Consider the following 12,677-nt stretch of genomic DNA (forward strand, 5'->3'; position numbering starts at 1 on the left):
CCATCGCTTTACAGAAGAGGAAACCCTGAACCTCTCAGAATATTTTCTAGTTTTGATTTTTTTTGAAATGACTATATATATATATTAAATAAGCAAATCAAACACATTTCACTGAGTGGTGTCTCAAATATTTTTCTTGTTTGGGATGTATTTTCACTTGATCTTTTTAGCAGGTTCTTGTTTGTAGTTTAACTTATTTCTCTTTCGTTTCTTTTTGATGATGAATTAATTCTGACATTCAAAGGTATAGCTGGTCTTCATCTAATACATGCTATTATTGACATTGTTTAATGAGAACAGACCATCATACCATCCTGAGTTAACTTTGTGCCAGCTGACATTCTTCTTGGGAAGGTCATTTCAGAACAAAACGTTATTTTCTAAAAAGTACTTAATTGGTGTAAGAATCTGGCAACAAAATGTACTTTTACCTCTTGGTGCCACTGTATTTAATTACCCTCTTCCCCTGTATCTTCCATGTCTTCCTACATAGGCTGTTAATTACACACATGCTCATGGTTTAATTGTAAGTTGTCCAGAAGCAGAAAGTTGACGATACTGCAGGATATTTTTATATTTCTCTTTTGCAAGGTTTGAAATAAATATAGATTTTTTAATATTGTTTTGTTTTATTAGCTAGTCATATGATATTCCTCAGGACAGCAAATGGAAAGCTGGACGAAAGTTTTTGTCTAATCTATAATCACTGAAAAGTCTAAAAATGCTCCCACTCCTTAGCAAGACATGCTCTGATTCTACATTGTTGAAGACAGTTTTAATGCTTGTCCCCAAAGTATGATAAACTATGCACAGTTCTCATTTATATGAAGGCAGAGCCAGATGTTTTTAAAGATTTGTCACCAAGTCATATTTTTGCATTGTCTATACTGAAATTTTTTTATGTGTTTCAACAATTCTGTCTACATCGTTCCCTGGAAATTTTTAATGAATAATGATTGTCTCTGACTATAAAGGGTATAAATAAATAATGGGATTTGCTGTGTTAAACACTGATGTAAAGTTAAGTCTGAAGTGTCTGGTGACATAAATTAGCAGATTACACCCCCGAGTAGCTGGAAATTGTTACTGTCTTATCTGTGGGTACTTTCAGAGAAACTCATGTGATATGTTTGTCAAAAAGGGATGAGATAGCCAACTCTATGTGTTTGATTATAAAATGCTAAAAGTTTTTCACAGCTATCCATTTTTACTAGTGCCAATGTACCATTAAATTCATCTTTACGTTTTTGAAAATATTTCAGCTTTTCCTAACTACTGTTTATATTCATGGAAATGTTTCTATCTCATTATTTTTCTGTATATAATGTTCCTATCTTAAAATTTTTCTTATTTTTTTCTTAAATTCTCTACTGTATATGTCTGTTTTTTCAGTTTATGTGTATAGGCATCCATAGGACTACTTAAGTGTTCAAGTTATTACTGCGAGGAGAATGTATTTTGATGCTTCTTTCCATTAACTTTTCTGTTAATTCACTAACACACTATTAGTCATTTTGTAGATTTAGTGAGGAATAATTTAGCATTGATGTTATTTGGCATATTTTAAATAATGGCAATTATAACTATTTTCAAGATTTATACATCAAAGTCTTAAAATTATTGAAGAATAATCAATCACCTGATATCACTAAATTAGCTTTAAAATCTTTATCAGAGAGTATTTTCTCTTTCTTATTCCTTTTGTTAGGAAGATATTGTTATGATGACAGGAATGTCTAAATTGTACTCTTCCTCAAGTGGATCCATCACACAATGATATTAATAATGTAACTAATAAACAAGTCTAATGATCCTTTAGGGAAGGCAAAGTCAGTATATTAGCAGGTTTTTTTGTATCACATGCAAATTTCTGAAGGAAGCTACTGTGGGGAAACAAAGAATTATAAGGCAGTGTCCTCTCTGCTGTCAACTGCATAGCATGACTGAGGAATTTAGATACACTGCAAGGGATGCAGTGGTCAAAAGCTGTGTACAAGAAATGCTGAAGGAGATGAGATAAGTGCTTACCGAGTTTAGGGGAAGCAGACACTTCCTTCTTGGGTGGTCAGGAGTAAAGACTGAAACTTGTTAGTTCTGAATACTCCAAGAGAAGAGAAAAGCATTTTAGATGAACGTAATAATAGGAGCAAAGACTTGTTGAAATGATCTTATTATATGGTCTATTTGGTCTTTTTAATTTATTGTTGCTAATGGCAAGGACTTTGTTTCTTGAAGCTGAAAATCTCAAGGTCATCTTGACTCCTCCCTTTAGCACTCATGTCTTATCGCTGACCAGTTCCTGTTCATGGATGTGAAAGAGGATGCTTTCACAAGCATCCTCTCACCTGATCTGCAAGATTTATATTTAATGTCCTCACTTAACAGAAAAGCTGAGACTCAGAATGGTGAAGTCACTTCTTCAATGTCACTCAGCTACTGGTTGGTGGAGCAGGGATCTAAATATTAAGATCTCTCTGATGATGGACATAAATCTTATGCTGACATGGAGGAAAGTTGAAGAGCACAGAAGAGAGAGAATAGAGAATAATGAGGAAGGCAAAGAGACCATAAAAAAATTGCTGCAGAAGCATCGTTGGCAAGTGGAAGGAAATTGTGATGTACCCATTTTCCAGTCCCATGAATTATTGTGTAAAACCCTCACTTAAGACCTGAGTGTGTGCATAAGTATGTCAGTAATTAATTGTGGAGAGCACCTTTGTGCTATTATCCACAAATATTCAGAATTCCTGAGTTGGGAAACAAAAAAATGTTATGCAATTTTTCTGTCTCCACCTCAGTGCATAGTACATAAAAATGTATATTTTCTACTAACGTAATTACTCAAATTTCACATTCTATTGTCAATTTGGTTTTTTCCAAGACTGATTTGACTACTTTAACTTCACTCTAAAATGATTTTTACCAAAAAGAAAATCTGCTGAAATTCGAGTACAGATTTTCAGTTAGAATTCGTGCTTCTGTATTCCTTTTCCAGTGGGTTTCCTTACATTAAAACATATTTATTTATTTCAACCCTTGGCCTGCTTAGAGTTGAGAAGAATCAAGGTCATGATTATCACATTTTCTGACTTGAGAGAGAAAATAAAAGGAAGAGGAAGTTAATATGGTAGATGACAGAATAGAATCTAAAAGATGCATCAGGTAGGAAGAGGTGAAACATATTAGAGATTAACATAACGTTAAAAGTATATAAAATATTGCATTGAAATTCCAGACACCGTAAGTATAGGATGGAGGAAACATGACTTGACAGCACCGTCTTTAAACAAAGTAAGCCCATATGAGATAGCAGTGTGATGTGGCTGCCTGAAAATGCCACGCAGGCTTCTGCTCTTTTAATAGAATCAGGATGTCTCAGATGAGCAGGACTCTGCCACCCCTGTCCAGCTGTCACATCTTATCACTCATGGTTTCCTCTCTGAGCACCTCATTTTTAGAAGGTTGTACACAAACTGGAGCATGGTCAGAGAGCAAAGATGAGGGTGTGGGAGGTTGAAATCATGTCCTGTGAGGAAGAACTTGGATTATTTGGCCTGAGGAAAACTCGGGGGGACAGAAATCGTTTTCATGGGAAAATGTGAAGCACTTGATGGAGTTTATGGTCATGAAGGAAGGAAATGTGGTATGGAAAATAAGACATCACGAAATGGTTGGGATGCATGAGTTCTCAAGTCAGGAAAACCAGGGGCTGGGGCGCAGGTCATTCTGTAGAAGACTGTTGGCCACCAAGAGCTGCTGCTCTGCCCCCCTCGGAACATCTGGGCACCAAGGAAGCCACCCCTGCAACAGCACACTGTCCTCATCAATTCCCTCCACTGCCATCTGAGCCATGTGTGGAGCCAAAAACATAGACGTGTTCCCGGCTGCCCCCTCATGAGGATCTCCCTCCCATCCCAATCAGTCACCCGGGGGCCCATGGAGTCACTAAGGCACTGACTTTTAGAAAATGGGTTAGTTTTCTAAATTGCATCGAAAAGTTTAAAAATAGTAGACGCCTGAGGGAAAACCATATGACAAGACTTTCTCTTCCTGCCAATGAAATTCATTAATTTCAGCCACCTCTTTATAGAAACTGGATATTATCCCCATTCCTGCACCTTTTATCTTGCTTTGTGTTTTTGAGGTGACTAGTTGCCTTCAAATTACGGTCAACTGTCTGATGAAGTTCTTATGTTTCTTTGACAATATGTGTCTGATATTTTCTAGAGGTAGCTGGCGTCAATTCGAGAGACAAACAGGGTAGTGAGTAGAAAATAGGCCTTAGTGTTGGAAAAGTTTAACTTTAAATCTTTGCTCTGCCACTTCTTAGCTGGTGATCATGTATTCACTTAATCAATGAATGTTTGCGGAGACTGTACTGTGATGCCAAGTTCTGTATTTGTTTTTGGTGGGAGAGGTCATGAAAAATGTCAAAGAAAAAAATAGTCTCAGAATACATGAGATTTTAATATAGTCCCATAGATCAAAAATACTTATTTTCCTCATGATAGGAATAGTGCAAATAACAACTCCAGAGTGTTGCTGAGACTTAAAACTAATATGAAGTTCCTAGGAGAAATTACATCATGTTGATTCACCAAATAATTTCCTTCCTTCTTTCTCCCCTTTTCTACCTTCCTTTCTACTGGAGGCCTTTGTTTAGGGAGGAATGTCAAATAAGTTCCTGTGTATACCAGGACATATAGATGTGTTAAACAATAATATCCCTTATTCACCTCTGCCCTTGAGGCACTAACAATCTCTTGAGTTCCGTGACATTTCTCAGGCCTATGACCTTATAATATAAATGTACAGTGTTATCTAATTCAGTTCTGAGCATTTCAAGTAAATACTTTAATTTTATAAAATATTTTATTATTATTAGTGGAGGCCATAAAGAGTTTATAGTTACGAAGAAGTTCTTTTGCTATTTGCTCATTTGTTTTCTAGGTGTACAACCTAGATGTCACAACCTCCAGGAAGCATTTCCTGACTACTTAGATTAGTGAATTGTTTCTGCTCTGAGATCCCTACATTTCCCTATCATGGGAAGCATTGCAGTGAAGTGTCTTAAAATCTAATTCAGCCCTTGGATCATACAATCCTGGATTCAAATTCCAGCTCACCTCTTAGTGAGCTTTGGCAAGTTACTTAACCTAGGTCCCCCTTTCCTCATTCACAAATTGGGATTAATAAAGCAAGGTTAAAGGAGAGCACGCATAGTAAGTGCCTGCACAGTGCCTGGCACATGGTAAGCAATGAATGAGTGCTCAGTGCTCCCACCACCACATCTCATCATCATCACCATCACCATCATCATCGCCATGACACTTTGTTTGTTGAATATGCTTGTCTTTCTCAATTGACCAGGGACCATGTCTTCTGTTTTCCTTTTATCTCTACCACCTAACACAGTTTTAGACACATAATTGGAGTTTAGTAACTTGCTTGCTGAATGGTTGAAACAAATTCTGGTGGCCCCAGATGACAGCAGTGGCTTCTGGTGTTCTGAGATGCCTCCTCCTTAAGTCACATACTTCTCATCTTTTATGCCCTCAAAAGCAATGAGATGAGGCCTAGTTCCTTCAAGAATGAGTCTGCCAGAGTAGATCCTACAAAGAACAGGTAAGATCATGTAAAGCCCACAGCATCTCATAGCTGGAAGGGACTTTCTCAATCTCTCAACCCACCCCTTTCATTTTACAAAGTACATGCTAAATACACATGGGTTAGCCAAGTCCATGACTGGAAGACTGTTGACCACAGAAGAGGAATTTAGAAGACAATTGAGTCAGAGCGATTAGCTATTTTTCAAATTTCTTTTTTTTTACTCTTTCACCATCTTATCTATGGAATTTGTTTTTATTATTTAAGGATAACACTTAGCTAAGTACTTATAAATAATAAATGCAAAGTAAAATAATAATTAACCAGAGGTGATATAACTTCTAAAGAGGAAAAAACTGATACTCACTACAATGTAAGAAATATCCACCACATATTAAACACTTCATTAAGAGAGTGCATTGTGGTCCTGCTCACCTGTTTTCTAAATTTCATCACAAAGCATATTTCAAATGAACAATAATCTGTGACTGCATTAACAAAAAGAAAAATAAAATCTAATGTGAGAGATGGAAAAGAATTTAGACCATTTAAAAACTCTAATTACTCTAATTCTGGGGCTTGCCATTCCACAGAGGTCAAAACTTTGCTATAGAACAGCTTTATTTATACCTTCCTGGCAATAGGAAAGACAGGCCAGATTCCCAAGTGTTCACATTCATTTGCATTCATTGCATTTACTCAAATATAACAGAAGAGGGCAGCACACATCTGGTTAACTTAAACATGTCTGGTGGCCACATCAAAATAGTTGTCTAAATTTGTCCAACAATTCCTAAATTATCCCTTAGCACAGCTGTTGAAAAAGGTGAAAAGAGCATAAAGGAATTCATCCTTTAAGACTCCTGAGTTTCTACGAAAGGGAATCATTGAGCTAATCAAGCTGCAAAATGGAAAAACAAAGACTTAAAGAAAAAATAGAAAGAATTCCCCAAAGCTAAGAAAATGGAAATATTTTTTACATTTGAAAGACTTTTACTGAGTATGATAATCTGAACACCAGCTACTCAACGAATCAGATCTTGTTCCTATTAAAAAACAATAATTAATAAGTTACTCTGCAACAAAGACCACCTTATAAAAGGGTCTCTGTCTTCAGTGATGTTCTCTTGAATGAACTTAAATCAAGCCTATCTTATATTCTACTTTGCATCACAGACAACTTTAGTGTGTTTACAATGTCTTATACAAAAGCATGAGCAATTTTCATGAATTTTGGTATTCTGGAGTTATACAAGCAGGTTTTGTTACAATAGAGAATATGTTGGCTTTAGAACAAGTGATGCTTAGATTCAAGCCTTTGAACGTAAATTTCAGTAGAGGCTCATTAATTCGACTTTAAATCCAGAATTTGTGATAACTTGGCTTAAATATTACCTATATAACATATAGGGAAAGAGGTTTGCTAAGCAAATACATAGTCTAAGCGGTTAGCAAGAGGAAATGCTGCAATTATTTAAGAATAATTGAATTTTTAATTCTAATTTTAATTTTTTTGCAAAATCTTTTTTGCAGAAATATAATATATGCATTTCTAACTAACTTCGCAGGTTATCCTAGTACATCAGCCTGATACCAGTAAACAGACTGCTCTTTGATTCTTTTAGAACACCCAGCACACGGTCTTTCTTGGAGTAGATGAGTAACATAACTAACTGATCAGCTAAAGCCTGAACTTTTACTAGCTAGTGCTTTGTCAACCTAGTGTGAGCTATATTGTATGACTTTAAAATGACAAAAATAAAAGTAGATTTCCCATTCAGGTTAGCTTTCTCTGTCAGTCCCAGTTACTGACAATTTAATATATATAAAATAAACATTCTAAGATTTTTAACAATTCTTGCTTTTGATAAATAAAACCTATTTTCAGAAAACTGTAAAGATGATTTCCTTCTCTAATATCCTCTATTAATCATGGAAAAGTTTGTATTGCATGCTTTTCTCAATGTACCTATGGGATTGACAATATGCCGGTGTGTCCGACAACGCATACCATTTTGGAATAACAAATCTAACTGCTGAGCAAGTAATTACCATCATGTTCAGGTTCAGAACTTGAAGATCTTTCATTATGTTAATAGATCCTTTATTTTTAGATGTAGCCAAATATCAAATATGAATGGCCACATATGTCCTAAGGTACTTGAGAACTCTCAGGACTAATTTTGTGTCACTAATTTTTAAATACTGTATTTAATTAAGAAAAAAGCCTTGTCTTTTCTATTGGCATCATTCAGGGGGGGAAAAAAAAAGCTTAATCCAGATGTTTCTGTGTGAATGCACATTCCTCACTAAATCTCTCAGGCAGCTGCTTAAGTTACTGTTACTAACACGTTGCTCTGTTGTCTCTTCGTATACGTGTCTAATTTATCAGTTTCTTATAGATTGTCAGCAGCCTGCTGCCTCCGTACCGCCACAGCGCTCACAACTAGCCGGGGGGCAAGACTGCCCGACTCTCAGGTAAATTCAGATGTCCTCACTCTTCCCACCCAGTTGCACATCAGTTCCATAGACCCCCAAGCTCTCCTTTCCCACATCATGACTGCCTATACATAATTATACTTGCCACATTTTATTTCAAATATGGGCTACACAGGCACACACTGGACTCCTAAAGTCCACACGTGCCACTGAAAATGCAAGAGAGCGAGAGTTCATTTTACTGGCCACTGGCAAGTAGCCTAAGGCGGCATTCAGCTCCCCTGTGTGGGTAAATACTTGGTTAGTCCAGTGTTTCATTACCGTCCAAAATATAAAACCTGGAATTGCTTGTCTTTTGTCCTTAGAATATATTTCCCAGGCAAACAATTAGGAAGGATATAAAGCATATCTGATGTCTGTTCCAAGACAACTTTATGAAAGTGTTTCTTTTTTCTGTCCACTCAGTACCCTCAATGAAACTGAAATTGAAAGGTGGAGAAAACCTTGTAATTGGCATTCAAAAAAGAATATTTGCAGTGATAGTGCCTTTTATGTAAGATTAACTGAAGAATTTTAAAGGCAGGTCTACATACTCCCTGGATGCTAAACTGGAGAGTTTGCTAAACAATTTCTTTTCCAATGAAAGCTTTGCAAATCCATTATGAACTTACTTTTATGGTAAATTCCACGGGCAAACTTCCACACATCATCAGAGCACGCCATCAGTACCTAATCATTTTCTTGAAATCCTTCATCTCCAGTTATTTGGCCTCTGATGGTGTCTAGTTTTTATAGTCTGGTTGTGGCTGTTATAGCCTGCTTGTTGTTCTCTCCTTGTTTTAATATAACTGTTGCTCTTCTCCCAGGGCAAGGCTTCTGTTGAGTAAGGGCAGGCCCAGACATACTTCCATGTATGTCTGAGGAGTAGATGTCAGTAGCAGGCTGCATGTGGTCATGGGTTAGAGCTGAGAGCTGGGGAGCCACAAGTGCTCCCTGGAAACACAGCAGCAGCCAAAGCCCCAGTGATGACTTGGTCTCTGAGGTGGTTGTGCAGCCAGCTATTTAAGTGGGACATCAAGTGAGCAGGAGAAGTTATGTGATTAAATAGGCCCCAAGCCAGTGTCTTCCAGCTGATGTCTCAGCCTGCTGTTCCCATCACTTCAAGCAACAGGTTTTTACTTCAGGAAAGTTCTTCATTAACATACAAATGCCATTAGTAATTTCAGTCATTAAGTAACTGAATATAATTATAAATGTTCAAACCCATTTCAGTGGGATTCTACGTGTGTAATGCAGAAGAACGTGGGCTCTTAACCTACAGTCTGTTCTCCACAAAGTGCCCCCACCCCACCCAGGGCCTGGGGCAGTGCCAGGCGCCCAACAATTTCAGGGAGTGAATGAGCTCTTGAGTCACATTACTGGCTTTGAATCGCGCCTCTGACCCCTACTAACTGCGTAATCTTGGAAAGTTGCTTTCGCTGGCTAAGATTTCGTTTCCTTACTTGTAAAGTGAGAAAGAGAATGGCTACTGGGAGGATTCAGCAAGACACAGGGCTGGGCCACAGTGTGCTCTCAATAGCTGTTACTACCACTAACCGTTCTTAGTACCTAACCATTCCTTAAGACAGAAATCTGCTGTCTCTCATAACCTCTCTAATTTGCTTGGGCAAAGAGTAGAGAAGGCTACTGTATTAAGTGTTTCAATTAGATAAGAAATGGAAAGGCTAATGAGGAATCTTTTTAAGTTTAATTTATTTCACCTTGCTTTTTTTTTTTTTGAGAACCAGTTTGACTAAATTATTAGAACTTATTATGATTAAATGATTATGATTATTATGATTAAATTATTTGACTAGAACTTATCAAATATAGTATTTACATTCAAGAAGTGATTCCTCAATCTGTAAACCAAAAATATGCTTCTGTCACATAATATACACAGTGCAATTGTATTTTATGCAAATTAAAAATAGTAACACTATAATATGAAATATTTATAATCTATCACTTTAAGAAATCTGAAATAATAAAAAAAATTTTAATTATCATGAAACGACACAATGTGTTGGGCCGAGCTATAACCCATGTTTAAGCCGTTACTACACACTTCAGCTGGTCAAACAGAAATGCTTGCCTTCCTTTATCAAGAAGAGTATTGAACTCCATGGGTCTTCAAACACTTACGCCTCTTGTACGATGTGACCACCCTGTGCTACTTGCCGTAACTTATGCTGAATAACATGTTTAGTCCCCTAAAAAGAAATTCTAAATCATGCAGATTTAATGGAAAGAAACTCCATTAGGTCTGTGGGAAAGTCTATCTGCTGCTCTATTCCCCGGGCCATCTGACTCTTTCTGGAGGGTGGAGGAAGAATCCTGCCATGCAGTATTTTCTTAGTCCTTGTGTTGAACCTTTAGCTCTCCCATGTTTACCTACCACATTTTAAAATAGATAGGAAAAGTCATTTTTATCACTGGTTGTCCTAACTAGTGTAGAAGAGCATATCTCCATTTAAACTAAATTTATAGCAGTTCAAAGAGTTTGGGAAGTAAGGGTGACCCCAAGCAGAGCAGTATTGTACATAATTATGATTCTGTATTAAAACTCAAGAGATATACATAATATACCAAAGATAAAAATTGTTTAATGCTCATTTTTAATGACTTGAATAATAGTGTTAGGTTTTTTTTAAATTATGATTAAATTAATAAATAACAATAATAAACCTTGAATAGCTTTCTCACATAACACTCCGGGCAGAAATTATTCTATGGTACTGAGTTTCAAAGTATAAAGGAAAAAAGCAGAGTTTTAGAAAAATGCCAATCTTTTTCAATTAAAAAAAAAATCCCCATAGTGTGATTTTCCCCCTATTAGTCACATTTTAAGAAGTCTGAACCCAAATCTGTTTTGTAGCATTACTTGAGGAAATTCAATGATTTTACGTCCTTATTCTCCAATACTTCTCAGCAAGATGTTGATGAGCCAGAGCATCTCTGTGTTCATTTAAACTGGAGGCCCTCGGAAGTGGTCGTTTTGGAAGTCTGCATTATATACTTGCTCTTCTGTCATATTTACACTACCAAGCTAAAGCAGGTAGGGGGAACCCTTAGAGCAGATCAGACTTCCACAGGCAAATTAGTTCTCCTATTGAATCTACCAGAGAACTGTAGAATCCTCTAAAGCCTTGGTCCAGCATGTCCGTGTCCCCAGGAACTTCTTTGAAATGCAGATTCTCAGGTCCCACCCCAGACCTATTGAATCAGAATCACTCCCTGTGATTGCTATGCAGTCATTAAAGTTCGAAAAGAACTGATCTAAAGAAATCTTGCAACTAACCCAGAGACCTAGGGGAATGAGACTGCGTGAAGAAAAATGAAAAGAGTGCTTGCTGGGGAGGCGTTCACATACTATTTCCCCAGTGCATTTCATTTTTCTTCTTGGGGGCATTTTTTTTGAAAATCTGCAGTTGTCTTGGCATGCTTTAGATTTAAGCCATTTTCTGTGCAAAAGCCCTGTGAAAAGAATGTGTCTGTTGAACCCTTACAACTGTGTCTAGCCCCTTGTAAATGCATTTCTGGCTGACATGCTTGTTTCTCATTTGCAGTCCTGACATAGCTCTGCCCGATGAGCAGCCACATTCCAGCTCGCAGTGCGCCCCTCTCCACTGTCTCTCCAAGCCTCCTTACCCCTAGTCTTCATCTCCCGTGGACGAATACCTGGGGTGAACGTTTTGTAGCCACACACAGGATACTGCCCAAGATCCAGCGGGTGTTTTCTTCTCGGTGGTTAGATGTTTGATTGAATTAATGGCCATCATTTTGGAAGATGAGAGGAAGTTGGGAAGAATAACACAAAGCACAGACTCTGGTGTGATAAAACACTTTATGGTTTCTCTAAGTCACAGATAAACTTCTGCAATCAAATGGCTACAGTTCAGTTAAATCAAAATAAACAAAACAGGAAATATGTATCTCAGATGGCTGGCTTTACCTCGATAGCTTAAGAGAGACCTCAGACAATGTAAAATACATATATTGTAAAATCATCTTTCCTTACACTTCAAATTCAGCTATAGAAGTTGATTCTAATTTTTTGGTCATTGATATTTACTTTGTACTTTACTTGCCACATGATTTACATCTATAAAAATCATTTCTATGAGAGGTGAACTTCATTTATTTTAAAATACACATAATTTACTCAATTAAGTATGATTTTAATTTAGTCTGAAATCTGGAATTGGCCAGACTGTGGTCATTTTTCTTGCACAAAATGATAAATGAGGTGCATCGGAATGTTAACAATAACTGTATTTTGCTGCTACACTGATATTGTTTATGCACTTACTTTCTAATCAGTAGCTCATTGTCTGCTGGTTTTTTTGTTTTTTTGTTTTTTTTTAACTAGAATTCTTCACTGGACATTATTAAGTAAATCTTAAAAAGACACTATGTTATGGTTCATTGACTTATTCAACTTTTGATGGCATCTTTAAGTTTTTTTAAATTGCAGACAAGTAGATGCACTGGTGCTGCTCCTTTGTGTGTGTATATGTGTGTGTGATAATGTTAAAGAAGGCTAAATAACGTGAAGGGAAAAAAATGGTGTGTTTATTTAATGACCAGAA

The 12,677-nt window shown here is 36.8% G+C and overlaps 1 protein-coding gene across 4 annotated transcripts in view; it reads left to right on the forward strand.

Annotated features, from left to right (window-relative positions):
- Window positions 1–12,061, forward strand: part of BICD1 (BICD cargo adaptor 1) — a 209,781-nt gene extending 197,720 nt beyond the window's left edge. Inside the window, exons 9-10 of one of the 4 annotated variants that reach the window (XM_059935619.1) lie at window positions 8,010–8,085; window positions 11,655–12,061. In XM_059935619.1, the coding sequence (XP_059791602.1) occupies window positions 8,010–8,085; window positions 11,655–11,742 (164 nt within the window). In that variant the 3' untranslated portion in view covers window positions 11,743–12,061. The remainder of the gene's footprint in view (window positions 1–8,009; window positions 8,086–11,654) is intronic. The other 3 variants (XM_059935615.1, XM_059935614.1, XM_059935617.1) reach the window with 3 other exon arrangements.
- Window positions 12,062–12,677: the final 616 nt, after the last annotated feature.

The sequence above is a fragment of the Balaenoptera ricei genome, chromosome 10 (genome assembly GCF_028023285.1).
Source record: "Balaenoptera ricei isolate mBalRic1 chromosome 10, mBalRic1.hap2, whole genome shotgun sequence".
NCBI classification, from domain to species: Eukaryota; Metazoa; Chordata; class Mammalia; order Artiodactyla; family Balaenopteridae; genus Balaenoptera; species Balaenoptera ricei.